Source organism: Pisolithus orientalis (genome assembly GCF_024613125.1).
Source record: "Pisolithus orientalis strain OTSU chromosome Unknown F5J12scaffold_27, whole genome shotgun sequence".
In the NCBI taxonomy this organism is placed as follows: Eukaryota; Fungi; Basidiomycota; class Agaricomycetes; order Boletales; family Pisolithaceae; genus Pisolithus; species Pisolithus orientalis.
In genome coordinates this window covers 164,198-183,656 of record NW_026260808.1, presented here as the reverse complement: position 1 = coordinate 183,656, position 19,459 = coordinate 164,198, and the positions used below count along the sequence as shown (strand labels likewise).

The 19,459-nt window shown below is 47.4% G+C and overlaps 3 protein-coding genes across 3 annotated transcripts; 2 read left to right on the top strand and 1 right to left on the bottom strand.

The window, feature by feature from the left end:
* Positions 1–99: 99 nt before the first annotated feature.
* Positions 100–3,164, bottom strand: F5J12DRAFT_906677 (uncharacterized protein; the record flags this gene model as incomplete). The annotated part of the gene is made up of 17 exons (XM_051748810.1): positions 100–450; positions 550–558; positions 592–1,074; positions 1,111–1,190; positions 1,215–1,314; positions 1,339–1,417; positions 1,448–1,505; positions 1,539–1,552; positions 1,580–1,611; positions 1,633–1,694; positions 1,734–1,757; positions 1,797–1,805; positions 1,836–1,883; positions 2,029–2,302; positions 2,360–2,647; positions 2,698–2,863; positions 3,100–3,164. The coding sequence occupies 17 exons, from the start codon at positions 3,162–3,164 to the stop codon at positions 100–102; spliced, it is 2,142 nt and encodes a 713-aa protein (XP_051597664.1).
* Positions 3,165–3,518: 354 nt separating this feature from the next.
* Positions 3,519–5,952, top strand: F5J12DRAFT_951727 (uncharacterized protein; the record flags this gene model as incomplete). Its single annotated transcript, XM_051749814.1, has 10 exons — positions 3,519–3,686; positions 3,742–3,823; positions 3,857–4,206; positions 4,403–4,459; positions 4,512–4,536; positions 4,651–4,884; positions 4,933–5,074; positions 5,188–5,211; positions 5,332–5,485; positions 5,536–5,952. The coding sequence occupies 10 exons, from the start codon at positions 3,519–3,521 to the stop codon at positions 5,899–5,901; spliced, it is 1,602 nt and encodes a 533-aa protein (XP_051597663.1). The 3' UTR covers positions 5,902–5,952.
* A 10,740-nt stretch (positions 5,953–16,692) lies between these two features.
* Positions 16,693–18,151, top strand: F5J12DRAFT_895030 (uncharacterized protein; the record flags this gene model as incomplete). The annotated part of the gene is made up of 4 exons (XM_051747795.1): positions 16,693–16,765; positions 16,817–17,718; positions 17,767–17,847; positions 17,915–18,151. The coding sequence occupies 4 exons, from the start codon at positions 16,693–16,695 to the stop codon at positions 18,149–18,151; spliced, it is 1,293 nt and encodes a 430-aa protein (XP_051597662.1).
* Between the last annotated feature and the right edge of the window lie 1,308 nt (positions 18,152–19,459).

Genomic DNA, 19,459 nt, shown 5'->3' with positions numbered 1-19,459 from the left:
TGATAACAATTACTATGATTATGACAGTGATCTTATCCAGATGCAGTCAAACTGATCATGGTTTGTAGGATTCTAATACATCATAGTGTACCTACTATGCTACCCCATCAGAATTACTAGCAAAATGAGCCCCCCCCTGTGGAATGTGTTGAATATCTCTTTGTCTGTGAAGTGATTGAGGAAAAGATGGTGGTAAAGCTCTTGTGATGTAGTGGATGATATGCTAGGCGGCACCTTTTCAGAACCAAAAACAGGGACAAGCTCTGGCGCATGTGAGATCCAAGTAATGGGCACAACCAGTCCCTCTCGCATCTCTCTGCCTTCCTCTGTATGGGAGAAGCACCTTTCCAGGGTCCACATCTGAAGCTCAGGTTGCTGCTGCAGGGTGGCAATGACACAGAAGGGCTGTAGATAAACAAGGGGATGGTTGAGATATGGAGGGGTTTCAACCTTGGAGCGTGGATGTGCACAAGGCTGGAAAATAGTGTGAACTTGTGCAACATAACTGGCAGCTGTACATGGTACATGTATTAATACAGATCAATGCACATGTGAAAGCTATGCACTGCCATTTGAGGGGCTGATTAAAACAATGTCATAGCATCCATACAGGAAATCCTGAGAGGGGTGCAATGCCTGAACAACTTGACTCGGAAGAATCATAGAATCATGGAATGTGGAGTGCAGCTGAACATGGAGCTTATGCCACACAGCAATATGATTGAAAGTACAAATGTCAAACTGGAGGTCAAGGGAATGTGATTGAAGAAATTCTAAATAATGGTCTTGAGAGTAGGGGAGCTGATATTGTTCAGTGATGTTGTTCAGTGACAGATTAGTTTCATCCAAATGTGATGTGACATGGAGGGCGGTTTGAGTATGATTGGCAAGAATGCCATCAGCAAAGTAATTGTGGACTGGGTGGGGACCATGGAGTTGCCATTGCTCCTCAGGTAGGACATGCTCTACCCATGTGAATGTTGGATCTGTTGCAGTGATTTCTTCCTCTTCCATGGAAACAGCATTGATGAGGGGTATGTTACTCAAGCATATCAACGAGTATACATCAAACTGCTGCATAGATTCTTTGTGATTGAGTAATCAGATGACTTGTTCTGCAAAGTCTTTATTCTTATTAGTACATTTGAATGGATGCTTGCAGTGGGTGATAAGAAGGCATTCACTGATGTCTGCAGTATATTGTATTAGTCCACCATTATTACGAATTGCTGCTGCAAAGCTGTGAAAAAGCTCCAACTTCAGAATGTGGAAGTCATTTTTGGTACCAGTTGATCTTGTCTTTCTGGCATTTGCCTCAATAATGGCATCCTTGTGCACATGGAACTCCTGCAGTGATGATTCCATTTCCTTCATGGAAAGATCTGTGTGTATGGGACTCTGTGCCTGGTATATGAAACTGATAATAGCACATATGGCATGGAGGAACTGTGGAGGTACACAACCAGTGATCATGGGAACAATGGTACACTGGATGTTGTGGTGTTCTCTGCCCATCATTTGCTTGATGTGTGAAACACCACCTGCAAAGTGCCTCACCACAACGCATTTGTGGTGACACTTGAATCGCACATTGAGGTCATCCTCAAGTAACTCTCTACACCATGAGAGGACATGGTTGAAGAAAAACTTGTGGCATGTATGAAGGATTTTGGGCAGAAGGAAGATGGAGGGGTCTGCAAACAACCAGTTTCTCCAAAATGGAAGGTGGACACTGCTAAGCTGTATTGTCTTTGCCTCTCTTTGAAAGTGGTTCAGATTATTCCATGGGTGAGTACCCCGAGTGACTTGTTCGATGCACTGGAGAGTGAGATCACCTGTACAAGATGAATGGGAGTGACTGTCACTGAACTGCTTATGGGTTACTTCCATGACAGGGGAAGCACTTTTTAGAGACACATACGATCATTAGCTGTTCAGGGAGGTCAGCGGTCCATGCCACTAGTGGTGTGAAACAATAGTGTCAGTATCCATGGGGGTCCAGCATCATGGTTCCAATCTCTGCAACACGTTTCAGGCCCATGGTGACAATATCAACACATTTGTGCCAGATGTGCATTTGCAGGATTGTTTGGATTCCCTTAGGGACATCAAACTTTGGTATTGGCATGAGCATGACACATTGCCATGAATGTGAGGTGGCTGCCATGTGGATGTTCCCTGGAATATTGCTGATACTGATTAAGAGGGGATGCATTTCTAGTCCTCTGGTCATCCTTGTCACAGGAGTCTTGTCAGATGTGGCAAGAATGGGTATGATTGTGGCACCCTCCAGAAGGGAATCCTAACAGAAGACCATTGTTAGTTTCTGTAGTGAAGTTGTGTTGCTCTATGAACATACTTGGATGTGATGGGCTTCACATGCTGAGAACCATTCACCATACTCCCATCCAAGAGCATTGGTGATCAGAATAGGGTCAAACATCATATCAGCACCAAAGATAGGGTTTCCAGACAAGGACCTTGCAACCTCCTCTGCATCATGCCAAATCAGCTGTATAGAATCAGTTGTTTTGTAACCTTCAACTTCTAGAACAGTACTCTGCCACTTTGGCCCTGAGGGAAGGGTATCCATCCACCCAAGCAATTCTTCTACTGAAGTAAAGGATGGCTGGGGATTATCATGGGACTAAGGAAAATAAGTGAGATATGGTTTGATTGAGGTAAAACTGGTAGTACCCAGGGCAAAGTGAGGAATCTCTTGATCTGAGTTTGTGTGAGGTTCTCCATGAGAAACTTGGCTAAAGACCATTCTGCCTGAGACTGAAATGGATAGTACACATTGATCTCTCGCTCTTGCTTTAAAGGACCATCGTGAAACTGCTCAAATGTATTTGGTTTGTTCCTGAAAGTATACCCTGATTGTTTGTGGTACCTAGCCCTTGAGTGCAAAGATCGACCAAATGAAGCTAGATGAGCATCTTGTGCTATTGAGGAATGAAATGGAATGAGTGGATAACACATCCTGATATGCTGGATCAACATATCATGGGTCTTGAAGAACACTTCACAAGCTACATTTGGACACTGATATCTAGAACTCTTGTAAGTAGAAACTGAGTTGATATCGTTGATATGAACCTTCCAGGATTCAGAACTTCTGATATATGAGCCAGTTCTGGCAGTATGTATCCTGTCTCTGCCATTGTAACTCAAAGACAGACAGACTCTGTGACCAGTCTGTGGCTCATGAGTGTAGAAATTTTGCTAAGTCCTTCAAACTCTGACTGACTTGCACCTCTGCAATTGCCCACCAGAGCCAGCTGCAGATCGAGGAAGTACTGCCTCTTATGATTCAAGCTGAACCCCCCATGACTCCTGTATCAATGCGATCCAGTTTTCACAAACCCCTTGGGTCCTCCCCATGTAGCACTCAGCCCTCATCACCTCTTTCATGCAGCACTTATCTGGCCCCACTCAGCAGTCAGCTTTCCTCCCCCCTGCCCTCAAGTGTTGCTCCATCATCACCTGGCAGCCCTGAGGACACTCCCAACACCACTATGGCTCCAGAGAGAACCACAGGGAGGGTTCTGCAGACTGCAAAGATTGCTTGCATAAAGTTTTCACCTTATCCCAAGCCAGACATTGGGGAGGCTTTGGAGCTCTGCTTTGCGAGGAAGTCTCTGAGAGGGGGAGCAGGAGTTATTCACCTGAACGATGCTAGAGATGTATTACTCCCTTGCTCTTTCTAACATTGTGGAATCCTAATTCATTGCATCACAGGGGAAATTCCTTTTTTGCAATGGTATCAAGGACCTTCCAGATGTGGTGATAAAAGAGGCAGTCTTGATGAAACATGCAGGCTGTGAGACTAGGCACTATTGAGCACTGTCCTCAGCCTGGGAGCTCAGGGAAGCTGAGCACTACAGCAATTTTATGAAATATATCTATCAAGCCAACCATAAGAAGTATGGGGAGTATCTGGGGGATGGACAAGGTGATGTGGATCTGGATCATGCAGCAGAAATAGACAATGTGGAGAACTTCCTAGCCTTTGGCTGTGAGGCATACAATGAGGATATTATGACATTTCAGACTATGAACACCCAGCTCAATCAACTTGAAGAGGAAGTGCAATGCCATGTTCATGACTCATCAAGTGAATTTGATGGCTCATCAGATTGCAATGCCAGTGACAGATATGTGGAGTTGGGTGTGAATGACAGCAAGGATGGCCTTATGGGTCCAGTAGATAGCACATAACTGATGACTCAGAAATGAAAGGTGAGGCCTGCACATTTTATTTATGAACATTAGCTGATTGCCTTGCAGTAGCTCTGCTGTTCACACATTCGAAAATGTGGCTATGTAGTGCCTCAAATGTACTATTTACCCTCCATTTGATATATGATGATCAAACAATATCTTGTGTGCCTCAATCCAGTTTCTTCCCTCTTCCATTGCTCCCACCACCATGGATTGGCCAATTTTCAGAGATGAGGTAAGCTTTGATAGACCCACCAATTCACTAACTAACAAACATTCTATCACAGGGATACTTGGAATTGACTGGCCAAGGTGAAGGAAGTTGCAATGGTCTTGACATCAGCCACCATGTTCCCCCAGAGCTTGACACTTGAATTGATTGTTACAACATTAGCATGATAAATACCACATATCATCCCCCATCAGCAAACATCTATCACCTGCCATCTATGGATATCAGCTATCCTCCTGCATCTCTGTTTGATCCATCATTGATCTTTGCACCTCATGAGATCGAACAACTTACCGAAAATACATGTCACCCGGAACTGGTGATTTCCACCCACAGCACACAGTCATGGATGCCACATGACAGAGTATTTTCTGATCACATTGCGATGGCAGGGGACAGGCCAAACCAGTGGGGGGAAGTTGCCAGAGGTGAGGAATTTGACCATATTCACATTGTTCTGGATAGGGAATGACCAGTTCAAAACTCAACCCAGCCAACCAAGCATGTCCATTTACCTGTCCTCCCTACTGGCGATCCCCCTGCAGCCAATGCCCCAGCATTAGTCCCTGTCAATCTCCAGCCAACTGCAACTATGTGTATCCCTGACTACATTGTGAAGTACTTCAAGGATGAAGCCAAGAAAGAACTTTGTTGATACTTCATGATGGAGCAACCAATATGGATGACTGCTGATTCCAAGTATATCGAAGACTTAGCAATTCGTCTTGCAGAAGGCATATTCGGGTCCTCAGGCAGTGAGTACCAGATACCAGGAATGACTCATTACTGACATGGAGTAGAAACTTGGTTGGATTCAAAGAAAAATATGAAGACATTCCATGATATGCAAAACACACACTTCATGAGGTCACCAGTACATTCAAGACCATCGCTCAATTAACTCTCAAGGATTCATATAACTTGTGCATGCCCATTAATGCACCACATACGGCTCAGATCACTGAGACATGGAGAACCAGTGTGGAACCCCTCCTCGTCGGATGGGATTTTGTCAACAAAGAGGTTCTGGTACATCTTTCCCCATGTGCAACTTTATGGTGGATTATTGTTTTTGGTAGCTTCCAACAGGACAAACAGTGACCAGCTTCTTCAACTGCCATGCTGTGAGCACCATCATTCACGAAGCTGTATTCTTGCCTTGTCACAAACTGTCCTCCATCATCCCCCCTGACACAGAAAATCTCGATCATCTTATTGCCTTCACCATCACCATCATTCGGTGGGGGCTCACAAACCTCATCAGGGGCTGTGAGGCCGAGTTTGAGGCAGATGTATATGAACCTCACTACAATAATGCCCTTCGACATATTCAGGACCTTAGGAGCGAGGGACCTATTACTACACTAGACTGTTTCTCGGAATTTACTGCTAGCATTTTGGTGCATGGAAGGGAACTCATAGAACACTACTCCCAGTGTACATAAGCTCATAATGATCTATGATGACTGGTACTACACATGATAATCAGTGTTCTTGTCTCCAATGACAACACTGATAAGATGACATCGGTGCTAGGATCTTGATAAGGCCATGATAAATAAGCCATACACTTCTCATAATTCACAAGTGAGCTAAATGGAGAAATTCTAAATGGGGAGTGGTATAACCTGCTCACTTGCTCACATAGTTTTGCAGATGGGGACCCGAGTAAGACTTACATACTCAATAGGGCTGCTCAAAGTCTGAGGAGGTTTGCATGTTTCTCACATATTTTTTGGTGAGTTTCTGGCTGAGAACCCAGAGGTTGAAACTCTGATTGAACTTTGGCTGAGTTTTGTAAGCTTTGAACCACTCACTTCTCACTGCTCACTCAATGTAGCAATGGCCCCAGCAACCAGGCCAGGCTCTCCTAGTCTCCCATCATCACATTCTGCCAGATCAGTCGCAAAGCAGCCAAACATTTGAATTCAGTGGGAAAAGGTGCACACTGCATGAACTGATTGCCTTATTGAATGGTGTAAAACTCACAAAGCAGCTTGCAAGAAGCTCTTTTCTGATTCTATGCAGGATGCTTGGGAGGAAGGTAAAAGTAAGAAGCAGTTGTGCCATGGGAAGAATGACATATATGTGGAGATTGCAAAGGTAATTTTTTCAGTGGGTGATGAGTCTGTTGAGATCTGTGCCCTTGCTCAGGACAATCTGGGTATATTTGCTGGTCCAATTTGAAGTCATCTTGATGTGTACATTTCTCCCCTCCCTCTCCCCCTTTCTTTTCTGTTTTCACTTACACAGTTTGCAGCTTGAAGCAGAAATATTGGAAATATATTGTGTTGCTCTGTCAAGTCTGGGCCTACTCCGACCAACTCTGACGCTTGTTGAGGTCTGGGGAGAGGTTTGGGAGCAAGTCTGACAGAAAGAGTAGAACTCCGACTGGCAGAGTGTTGGCAGGAACAAAATCTGCTGAGGTAAGGGTGGAGCAAAGTGAGGGCATCGGGTTTAGCTCATGTGCTACCCCCTTGCATGATCTCAGCCCTTGTATTTCAGAGGGGGAGTACAGAGGGACAGTCGGAGGTAACTCTGATAGGTGGAAGATGGAGGCAGAGGGAGTAGGAACTATGTCAATATTTGTACTGAGGAATGATGGAGTATGATACATGCTTTTATACTACCATGGAGGTACAGTAACTGGCACTGGAACTAACATATGGGGACCCAGCAATTTTCAAGTAAAACTTCCTAGACGATGAATGAAGGGTAGATGGAGGGCATATGAATGGGTAACATAGAACATCCAGAAAAGGAAACAGTCCAGGTGCTGGACCATGCCATGCATGTGCTGTGGAGTACCTGACTGTGACCTGTCAGGGAGGAGTCCGAAGGTAGTCACATGACTCCTCAGAGAACAGTCTGCTTGGTCTGGTAGGGGAGCAGTGCAACTCCGACAGCAGCTGGAGTGGAGAATGGCTCACAACCAACAGAAGTTGGGTGGAGTTGGTGCATTAGTGAGTGAACGACCAGCAGAAAGGGGTATGGAGTGAGTGAGGACCTAGGATGAATGCATGACCATGACAGTGCCCCCCTCCTAGGGCCTGAACCCCTGAAGGCTGCATGTATGAGGCAAGATCAACACAAGTCGATCATTTGAAACCACCTTGATGCCTCAAGGACAATGGCTTTAGCCACAGCAGAGCTCTGTCAGAGTCTGAAGAACTGCTTAAAAACACGTGTTAGGGTACCAAACCTTCATCCTTTCTCCACATCATCATGTCCTCCCAGTGCCAGAGCAAAACCCCCCAGCCAACCCCCAGTCATGTCTGCAACTACTCCCAAGTTGTGGATGATGAACTGGTCATCCTTACCAATGACTCCACTGACACTGAATGGGAGAAGTCTGTGGAGAAGGTGCACCGATGAGAGGAGACTGAGCAGAGAGAGTGTGTGTGTGAGGCAGAGTGCAAGGCCAAGTGTGAGGAGGCCAAAAGGCAGAAGGCAGAGGAGGAGAGGTTGGAGGCAGAGCAGAGGAAGAGAGCAGGGGAGGAAGAGGAGGCCTGGAGGAAGAAGGAGGCAGAGAAGGAGGCAGAAAAGCAGAGGCAGAGGGCCTCTGAGGAGAGGGCATGGGCCAGATGGGATGAGGCCACACAAAGGTGAGTGGTGGAGCACTACGAGTCAGGTGGAGCTGACTCACAGTTCCTCCTTCATTAGACTATGTGGCATGGTGTATGATGTCAACACCACCCAGAGGGTCCCTGGGACCTCTGTGGTGGTCACTGCAACCAGGCGGCCCCCCTGTACTTGCTGTGTAGCGAGTTTGACAGTGGGGCAGTGTGAGCTGGGACAAGGCAAGACCAGGGCCTGTGTGCCCTGCCAAAACAAGAAAAAGGTGTGTAGTTGGACAAAAGAGGACGTGGTGGTGGGGCCCTTGTGGAAGAGGGCGGGGACAGGAAGTTCCTGAGGGGAGAAGAAGAAAAGGTCACAAGGGAAGGGGAAGGAGAGAGCAACAGAGACGGAGGAAGTGGATGACGAGTGGGAGGTAGGTGGTGTGGATGAGGAGGAGCCAGAGACACCACACGAGGGACCCTCAGGAGCAGGGGCCCCTTCCTGGTGGGCGGAGTAGGAGTGGGAGCAGCAGCTGCAGGCTGCAGAGAGGTATGCAGAGGAGCACAAGAAGGCTGTGACAGCCTTTGAGAGGATGGCAAGAGCAGCGGAGCAGATGGCAGAGGCCATGGAGCAGACAGCCAACAAGTGGGGGCTGTACTGCAAGTGGGCAGAATGGGCGGAGATGAGGAGGAGGGAGGATGTGCATGAGGCCAGGATGGCTGAGTTCGAGTGCACAGGAGGAGGATGTGCATGAGGCCAGGATGGCTGAGTTCGAGTGCACAGGAGGAGGATGGAAGCAACCTCAGTCGGAGGTGCTGGAGGACAGGGACGAAGGTGCGGAGGGGGACAACGAGGAAGAGGAAGAAGTTGGAGGAGAGCCAGAAGATGGAGAAGGACAGGAGGGTGGTGGAGGGCAAGTGATGGAAGAGTAGAGTAGACTTTTTTTTTTGTATATTTTGTACTACCACAAAATAGACCTATGACCTTGTTTGTGATTCTGAGAAGTGAAACAGATAATTGGAGAAAATTCTAAAGTACTTAAGGTAGTCTGATAAGGGGCAGAGCCGACCCGCAGAGGAGGGTTATGTGGGTGGAGTGCTATGGCAGAGGTTGACATGGGCCAGGTTTGTGCAGATAGTGTTTGTGGAAAGCAGAGACTATGTTGGAAGTGTGGTCCAGCTCGGTTGCAAGCAACCAAGAGGTTTCCTTGTCAGTGTTCTCGTAACCAGCCCAGTGGACTAGATACAAGAGTTGACAGTGGCAGTGTCACACACCAAAGGTGTTTGGTGAGGTGGACATGGATGTAGCTGATGAATGGAGGTGAAGACCATAGCCCTCATGTGAAGAAGGACAGCCAGCAATGTCGGCAGTCATCCCTTGCACAAGAACAAGTTGTCAATGCCAAAAGAAAAAGGAGGAGGCAAGTTAAGTGCCAATAAAATTCTTAAGCGCCCATGTACAGCATTCCAGTTTTCGACGTATCTCCAGCAATTCTGCAGACACCGAAACCATTCCCACACTCGCTTGTAGTGCTCAGCCACATGATCCTACCTTCCAAGATTGGAAAGGATTTGCACACTCCACACATTTCTACAGCACTCCCTCCACAAGACGCTCATTTTGCTAATTCTTCTGATATGGCTGCCTCCACATCAGTCATTTCACTTGTCCCCTTTGCTAGGGACCATGGCTACATATATCTACCAGGAGTTCCTACCAGCTTCTGTCCTGAAGCGTCCTGGTACATCCCACCCTCATCTGCCCCCTCTCAGCCCATCCAGCTTGGACAGTGTGTTCTTTTTGTCAGTATGACCTCCAGGAGGATGTTCTTTGGTTGCCTCAGGTCTGTCATTCACTTGGAAAGGTCTTATGTGGTCATTTCAGTCTCTCCAGTCCAAGAAGCATATGGATCCTTCCTCCCTGCCCCCTGCAATGTCTTCATACCAGTCTCGTCCATCATTCTTCCAAAATTGCGACAGTGACAGTATGATCTACTGTTCTCCACTCTCCCTGATCGCATCCATGATGAGTATGATGCACATCTTGCCTCCTTGTTGCAAGATACAGCAGAAGATGCTCCCCCTTCATCCTCTCTTCCAACAGAGCCTCATTCATGAAGTTTTTTATTTGCTTCACTGAGAGGATGGTTTGGGGGGGAAAGTTGTGATCCCCTATGCTCCTGTCACCCCACAGACCCCCAAAGCTTGACCCCTGTTGACATCTGACTCACCCTGTCCACTTTTGGATGTACTATATCGGCATCAGATCAGTGCTGCCTCTCTGTCATCCCACTTTGGCTTAGAAGTGATCTCTTTGAGATGTGATGTGCACAGCCTCCCCCTAATGTGATTCCAGTGCGCTTTCTTGGTTCCTGACATTGCTTGACTCATACTTTGACATTCTGGCTGTCTTTGACTCACCTATTGCCAATACTTACCAACCTTTTGACTTTGCTTACTGATTCTTTGCTTTTTGGCTTACTTATGCGTACCAATGCTTACCAATGCTTTCCAAGATGATTACCCATTGCTTACATTCCTTACTCATCAGTTACCAGTCACTTACCAAGTGTTTGCACCTTGTTTTCCATGGGCAATACCCCTGTACTGTATATAAATCACTGTACTTAGATAGAAAAAAAAAAGAAAAGACATCAGAGAGCCCCTCTTGCTCGCAATTTATCATCTCTCAGTAAATCATTCATCAGCTTCGATAGTTGAGACTTTATTAAAGGTCTAGCTATCATCTACTTCGCTTATCATCATCTATCATCCATATACTTCGCTCCAAGCCCTCCCTGAGCTCAGTACAGCTTAGGACATTGAATTAAGTCACCATCCATCCTTCTGTAGGCTGACAGCAGTCTACCCTATCGCTTTCTATCACATTCTTGCTCCCTCTTCGTCAGGAGCACCCCCAACCCTCAGCACTCATCTTTGAGTGTTGTAGCTCACAAAAACCCTCCCAAAGAACAGGTTCTACCATCTAGGTACCGCATAGGCACACCACCACTCGCTTTCATTGTCTTTTGTGTTGGTTTTGGTTGGTTTTCACCACTGAACCTCACTTTGACTCACAGCGGTGATGGCAGTCCACCTTGGAGTTGAGTATCTCTGACACCTCATACTCAAGGTCGCCATTGACATCCACCAGCAGAGGTGGAGGTTGTTGTCGGTTTGGGAAGGGGTTAACCACTGTGGCTTCCAGTTGTGAGACATGGAAGACCAGATGTACCAAGTGCATAGAATCAGGGAGCTTAAGGGTGATGGAGTGCATACCCAGCCTGGCCAAGATGGTGAATGGACCTAAGTACCTTTCAGAGAGTTTTTCTGAAGGATGAGTGGAGCGGAAGTACTTGGCTTTGATGTAGGCCTGTTCTCCAACCTTAAACCCAGGTGGAGGTATGTGTCTGGCATCTGCTGGACCCTGGTAGCGCTGCTGAGTGGTGGACATTTCAGAGCAGAGGAAGTCATGAAGGGCAGAGAGCTCAATGACATAGTCATGAGCCCTTGGAGAGGTGAAGTCTTGGTCAGGGACCACAGACAGGTTTGGGTGGTATCCCTTGTTAGCAAAGAAGGGAGAAACTCCAGTAGTCGCACTTGGTGCATTGTTGAAAGTGAACTCCACTAGAGGTAACAACTCAGCCCAGTTGTCTTGTTGGTAGTTGCAGTAGACACGAAGGTACTGCTTGAGGGTCTGGTTCATTTGCTCAGTCTGGCCATCACCTTCTGGGTGGTAACCCGAAGTGAAGTGAAGATGCATATCAAGGGCCTTTCCTAGAGAGCAGAAGAAGTGTGAGACAAACTCAGGACCTCTGTCAGAGGTGACATTAGCTGGCACTCTGTGCTTGGAGAAGACATGGGTAAGGAAGAGCTTAGCGAGTTCGGCAGAGGTGATGGTGTCATGGGTGGGGACAAACACCACTTGCTTTGAGAGGCAGTCCACCACCATGAGTATGGTGGAGTAGCCATTGGAGTTGGGGAGGTGTTCGATGAAGTCCATGGAGACAGAGTTCCAAGGTCTCTCTGGGATGGGGAGTTGCTTTAGTAGGCCATAAGGGCGGTGATGCAGAGTTTTACTCCATCCACAGGTGGTGCAGGACCTGACATATTCTTTCACATCAGAGCAGAGGTTAGGCCACATGTATTCCCTGCGGACAAGTGCCAGGGTGCGGTTTTGCCCGAAATGGCCTGCTAGAGGATGGTCATGCTTGAACTGAAGCACTTGAAGGCGGAGGTCATCAATGTCAGGGACAAAGATGCAACCATCAAGGTGGAGTAGACCATTGGAGTCCAGGGACCACTGAGGCTTAGTTGGGGTTGGAAGATGGCTGGCAGAGACAGGGTCAGACAGTAGGGCAAAGATGATGTTGGAGTGCAAGCACTCAACATCAAAGACCATGGTAGTGCAGAGCATGGGTGCCACGAGGGTAGTGGTATGGAGGGACGATGCAAGTTGCTCCTGTGTAAACATAGGGCAGAGATTGTGAGGATTTACCTGTGTGTAGTCCCTATCCCCCCCTTTTGGGTAGATGTCCCAGTGTTGCGTAAGTGTGTCAGGTTTGGCTCCCAGGTGGCCAGGTCAGAAGAGGATGGAAAGGTTAAACTGTGAAAGGTACTCTGACCAGCAGGCCTGTCAATGAGTGAGGACCTTAGAGGTGGAGAAATACTCAAGGTTTTTGTGGTCTGTCACCACGTCGACAGGCAAGGTGGAACCTTCCAGGTAATGTTGCCAATGGCAGAAAGCCTCAAAGATAGCCAACAGTTCCTTGTCATGGGTATCATAGTTGAGTTCTGGCATGGCCATGGTATGGGAGTAGAAAGCAACTGGGCAGAGTTCACCATTGGAGCAGGTGATTGACAAAATGCCGGCAATGGCATAGTCAGAGGTGTTGGTTTCAACTGTGAGTGGAGTGTCAGGAACCCAGTGTGTGAGGGCAGGAGCGGAGCTGAAGGCATCCTTCAGGCAGAGGAAGGCAGAGTGACACTCCTCAGAAAAGTTCCAAGGAGCCCCTTTTCACATGAGGCAAGTGAGCAGAACAATGATGTCAGAGTAGTTGTTAATGAATCATCTGTAGAAGTTTGCGAAGCCAAGGAAAGACTGGATGTCTCGCACCTTCCACAGCTCAGGCCAGTCACAGACCGCCTGAACCTTCTCAGCAGACATGGTGAGACCAGAGGGAGAAAGAACATAACCAAGGTACTCAACAGAGTCAGAGTGAAACTCACACTTCTCCAGCTTGGCATAAAGACCATGCTTTCGAAGGCAGTGGAGTACCTCCTTTACATGTTCGTGGTGTAACTCTATGTTCTGCAAATAAACCAGGATGTCATCGAGGTATACCATGATGCAGACATTGAGCATGTCTGCAAAGATGCTATTAACGAATTGCTGGAAAGCCACAGGTGCATTAGTCAGACCGAATGGCATTACCTGCCACTCATAAGAACCATAGCAAGTGCAGAAAGCCATTTTCCATTCATCTCCATCTGCGATGCGGACCAGATGATAGGTGTGGTGGAGATCGATCTTGGTATAGACCTTAGCGTGGCTTGGGGAGTCAAGTAGGTCAGAGATGAGTGGCAGTGGATAGCAATCTTTTTTTGTGATTTTATTGAGTCCTCGATAGTCTACACAGAGGCAGAGTGAACTGTCCTTCTTCTTCATGAAGAGGACAGGGGCACCGTGAGCAGAGGTGGACTGCTTGATGAAACTGTAGCCAAGGTGCTTGTCAATGAAGGTGTGGAGAGCTTCAAGCTCTGGCAGAGACAGAGAGTAGATCATGCCAATGGGCAGAGAAGCTCCTTCCTTGAGGTCGATCTTGAGATCGAATGAATGGTATGGCAGAAGTTCAGTAGCCTTGTCTTTACTAAAGACATCAGCAAACTTGTGATACTCAGGAGGGACTGAGGAGAGGTCAGGAGGCAGAGAGGAAGTGGCAGACACACAAAGCTTCACATCATCAGCAGAGAGCTGTAAGCAGAACTGTCTAGAGCCAGGGAGAGCACAGGCTCTGACATACACAGCAGCATTGATGAGTGAGATGAGCAGAGCAGAGAATGGTGAGTCTGTCAGAGGTGCAGATGGAGCGGGGGGTGTCAGATCCAGAGCGGAGGTCACAGCAGAAGGTGACAAAGGTGCCTGGGGTGTCAGCATTCCCTGTAACGATGGTTTGAATGATATACTGCCCAGTACCCAGTCAATCGACAGATTGAAGCAGGTGAGCCAGTTGTGTCCTAATACCAGAGAACAAGAAGAATCCAATGGAGTAACATAAAATGAAACAGAGTTGACATCGCCAGAAGGAAAGCAGAGGGATAGATCTGCCTCTTGGGAAATGACAGCACTTGCACTACCATCAAACAAGTGGAGTGGAACTGGTGGGGAAATGGAGGAAACAGGAACAGCATATTTTTTGATTATGGATGGGTCTACAAAACAATGAGAAGAGCCAGAGTCAATCAATGCAGAAACAGCATCAACAGAGTAACCAAGAAGAGTTACAGACAGAAGCAAGGAACTGGGACTAGAGAGAGCAGATGTGTTGAATTGGATGTCTGGTTGCACACAGTTAGGGTCAACACTTCCTCCAGGCTGTGTGAGCTCCCTGGAGGAGCAGACTAATTTTTTGGCTCTGCCTTCTCCACAGGTGGAGGAGGTGGAGTCCCAGCCATAGCTGCATGGGCTTTGGCCATGCAAGAGGTAGACCTGGGACAGTCATTAGCAGAGTGGCCTGCCTCTCCACAGAAGAGGCAGAGGTTGTTCTTCATCCTATGCTGGCGTTCAGTGGAGGTGAGTTTGCCATCCTTGCCCAGAAGATGGGCAATATTGGACTTGGGCAGATCCTTTTGCCTGCCCTTGCCCTTGGCATCAGACCTTGGAGTGGAGGTGGAGGACAATGATTTATACTTGTTGTCAGAGCTGGAAGGCTGCAACCTGTCAGTGGCAGACTTGGTGGTGCATGAGATCTCTGCTTTACACTCCCAGTAGTGCACATCAATGGTCTGAGCAAGTTTGCAGAGTTGTGTGAGGGTAGAAGGTTTTCCTATGCAAGCGATTTCATCCTTGATGCAGTCTGGAAGTCCACTATAAAAGCGGTGGCAGAGTGCACTGACACCATAGTCCTTGACCTGTGAAGCCCAGCAATTGAACTCCACAACATACTTGGTAATTTGAGAGCCATCCTTCATACTAAGGTTCTCGAGTTGTTGGATGGCATCCACTATGGCATCATGCAGACCGAAATTAGTTGTGAGCTCTTGTAAGAACTCATGATAGTCATCCATCCAGAGTGGGTGGTCATAACTGTTGGGGTTTAGTAGGTCTGGCTTGAACCAAGCCAGGGCTATACCCTTAAGATAAGACTGAGCGAAGGTAACCTTCGCTCTGTCAGAGCAGAATGTGTGGGGGTGGTCCTGGAAGTTCAGCTCACATTGTATGAGGAACTCGCAGAGTTTCTTAGGGTTGGAGCCATCGAAAGTGTCAGGCTCATGGACTTTGGTTTTTGGAGCAGAGTCCCCAGTGCATGAACTAGACTGCACAAGTGCATGGACAGCTCTAGCAAGAGCCACGAGGGGATCCTCCAGTGGCTCAGCCAGGTCTTCAGGGATATCCCTGTCACCACTACCCCCACCATTGGGATCACCATCAGGGTCATCAGGGTCGGGTCCATCATCTCAGTCTCAAGGAGATGGAGTATGGAAAGTGGTTGGATGGAGGTCAGAGCAACCAGCCTGCGAAGCATTTTCACCTTTGGTGTGAGAACAGCATCGAGCAGAGAATGACTGGAACTGTTTGATGATGGAAGGGAGTTGACATGGATTAGCTAGTGCAACAGCAAGGTTCTCAGTGACCTCTCTTTGGGACTGAGCTTGAGTTCTCATAATGGTGTAAGTTTTTTGGAAGACAGAAAATGAGATCGTACAAGTGCGAGTACAAATATACTGTCAAGTCCAGGCCTACTCCAACCAACTCTGATGCTTGTTGAGGTCTGGGGAGAGGTTCGGGAGCAAGTCCGATGGAAAGAGTAGAACTCTGACTGGCAGAGTGTTGGCAGGAATGAAATCTGCCAAGGTAAGGGCAGAGTGAAGTGAGGGTGTTGGGTTTAGCTTGTGTGCTACCCCCTTGCATGATCTCAGCCCTCGTATTTCAGAGGGGGAGTACAGACGGACAGTCGGAGGAAACTCTGATAGGCAGAAGATGGAGGCAGAGGGAGTAGGAACTATGTTGATATTCATACTGAGGAACGACAGAGTATGATACATGCTTTTATACTACCACAGAGGTACAGTAACTGGCACTGGAACTAACATATGGGGACCCAGCAATTTTCAAGTAAAACTTCCTAGATGATGAATGAAGGGTAGATGGAGGGCATACGAACAGGTAACATAGAACATCCAGAAAAGGAAACAGTCCAGGCGCTGGACCATGTGGTGTGCATGCTACAGAGTACCTGACTGTGACCTGTCAGGGAGGAGTCCGAAGGTAGTCACATGACTCCTCAGAGAACAGTCTGCTCGGTCCAGTAGGGGAGCAGTGCAACTCCGACAGCAGCTGGAGCAGAGAACAGCTCACAACTGACAGAAGTTGGGTGGAGTTGGTGTGTTAGTGAGTGAATGACCAGCAGAAAGGGGTGTGGAGTGAGTGAGGACCTAGGATGAATGCATGACCATGACATGCTCAGGCAAACAGGTGCTGGATGGACTTATGATGATCTTGCGAGCAACACAAGCACAAAAAATATTATAGGTATGTTGCCACACCTTTATCACCTGCTATCAGTGTACTGATTGCTTCCAGATGGTATTCAGAAGGAATTCCTGTGGTGGGGAGACCTGCATGGCTGGTGGCACACAAACCCTGCATACAACAGCATGTGGAGTGGTGCTGATAGTGGCCAAAATTTTGCCACTCATGCAGTCAGACTCTTCAAATTGCAGTTGAACCCTCATGCCATTTCAGATGGCCTTCCTGTACCTGGCTCTCCAGTACCATTGGAATTGGAAGAGGGTGAAATAGGGGAGAGTTCTAACTTAATCTTTGCAGACAATTCTCTGGAAATGACTGTAGACTATGTTGGCAAGCCTCCCATCCCATTGCCTTCCTTTGCCATTTCACATTCATCATTGTTCCCCTCATTTGATCAACAGTTGTCACCTGCTGTCCTGTCTCCTCCCCCAATCCTTTCTGATTCATCATCACATGCCACCCCCCCATTCAGATCTGAATGGCCATTGCTTGCTATCCCTTCACCCTCCCTATTCAGAAACCAACTCAGCATTCCATCTGTCCCCCCTTTTGTCTCTGACAGGGGGGATCTTTCATCATTTGCTCTCCCATCACCCCTGCTGTTTGGAATTAAACATCCATTGCTTGGCATTCCATCTCCCCCCCCTCTCATTGTTGACAAGGGGGATCCCATCAGTCTGAATGATGACCCCACCCCCTTTGTATCCTGCCACCCAAAAATTCAGCCAATGCACCCATCTCTTGAGCACAACTCCCCTCTTCTGAAACCCAGGTTGGCTTCCACTCCAAACACAGATGAGTCATCTGACTCAGACATGTCATCATCAAATCTTTTTTTGGGGCTTCGTATGTCTTCATCCTCCACTGTGCTGTCTGATGATAGCAACTGCAAGCCATCATCATCCAAGCTGTCCTGTAAGCATGGGAATGAGGCCCCTGCTGACCAGCTCTCAGTGAGCCTCACTTTAACATCAATGTCATTTATTCAGCAATTTCAACAGGTGCAGCAAGATCAGTTGGAGCACAAGTGCTCCCAAATGGACTTCAACTACTGGAAGGTGAAGGAGAGGAAGTCTGCTCATGTGCATCAGTAAATCACTTGCTGGCCAGAGCTGTCCAGAGCTGTCCAGCACTGGACAGATTCCCTAGGACTACCAGCTCACAAAATGGTCTACTGATGTGGAGGATCATGAGCACCAGTTGCAAATGCAATGCAAGCTGCATGCACATGAGCAAGCAATGGTGGCTCAGGAGGTTGAGAAGATGAAGCTTGCAGTTCAGCTGGAGCAGCTGTGTGTTCAGAATCTCACATTGCAGAAAGGCATTGCAGGTGGTGAGGACCAAGGTACTTCATCTGATAGTCAGAATATTCACCTCACCTTCTGAATACAGTACATGGTCATTTTCTCATAATCATCTAGCATCCTAGCATTCCCCCCCCTATATACAGTTGCCTTCCCCCCCCCATATATGATTGCCTCCCCCCCTAGTATATACAATGTAGACCATGGTATATACTAAATATGAATGAATTTTGTGAACCTGTCTGTGTCATACTTGCCCAGAATAAAGTCCCAGAGCACCAGAACAAAGTAAAGTAAAAACAAAATATATTTACATGCTCAAGAATGTGTTACACCTCCAAGTGCTGAAGTAACTTGATAAGAAGTGCATCCCTAAATATTTGCCCCTCTGATCCAATGTAGTTTCCCTGACCACCTGCATCCTCACCTTCCTCATCCTCATCAGAGGGAGGAAATGCCCCAGCAAACTCTTCAGCTGATGATGCCAAACCAAGGTCCTCCTCAATTTCTATGATCATGTTATGGAGAACCAGACAACTTCACACCCATGCATTACAATACTCCAAGTCTTCGGGAGTCTGTATTTGGATTCAAAGCTCTCATAGGGATTGGAAGCACCCTTTAAGGGAGCCATAAAGATGTTCAGATCAAACATGTATCTTGCCATGATGGATGAGTATGGACTAAATATGTAAAAAGAGCTGTTACATACTTTAGACAGATGATAATTGAATGTCTTCTGCACCCTAGTCAACTGACCTGAAGCAGGTCTTTTGAATGGAACAATACACCACTTCTGGCATCCATATGCAGAGTCAGCCCAGAGCCATTCATTCTCACCAAAAAACCTTTCAGGTGACTGGGCACATTGAGTGTGTTGGAAGGCACTGGTGTCATGGAGGCTACCTGGAACACCAATGACATAATCCACAATGCATCAGTAAACCACTTTGTGTGCTGGCAGTCCTAGGGAATCTGTCCAGTGCTGGACAGCTCTGGACAGCTCTGGCCAGCAAAAGTGATTTACTGATGTGCAAAGATTGTGGGGGAAGATGATGATCTTGAATGCAGGTGAGTGAATACATGTAATCACCAAATTGTGAGTGCTCACCTGGTTGGAAAGTGAATAATTGGATTTCCTGTCAAAAAATCCCTCCCCATGCAACCCAGGCTTCTGAAATAGATTGAAGGGTGTCCCATCCACACATAAAAATCCCCCCTTCCACTGAGGACATGTTCTCTCCTCCACATATCTCTTTGCCCTGTCCTTTTCCCTCCTGTCCTGTGGTTCCTCAGGGTTAAAGTGAATCACCTCATCATGATGGTGCAGAATGGCAACCATCACCCTCTTGTAGCAATTGTGGACAGTCCCAACAGGTACACCAGCCCA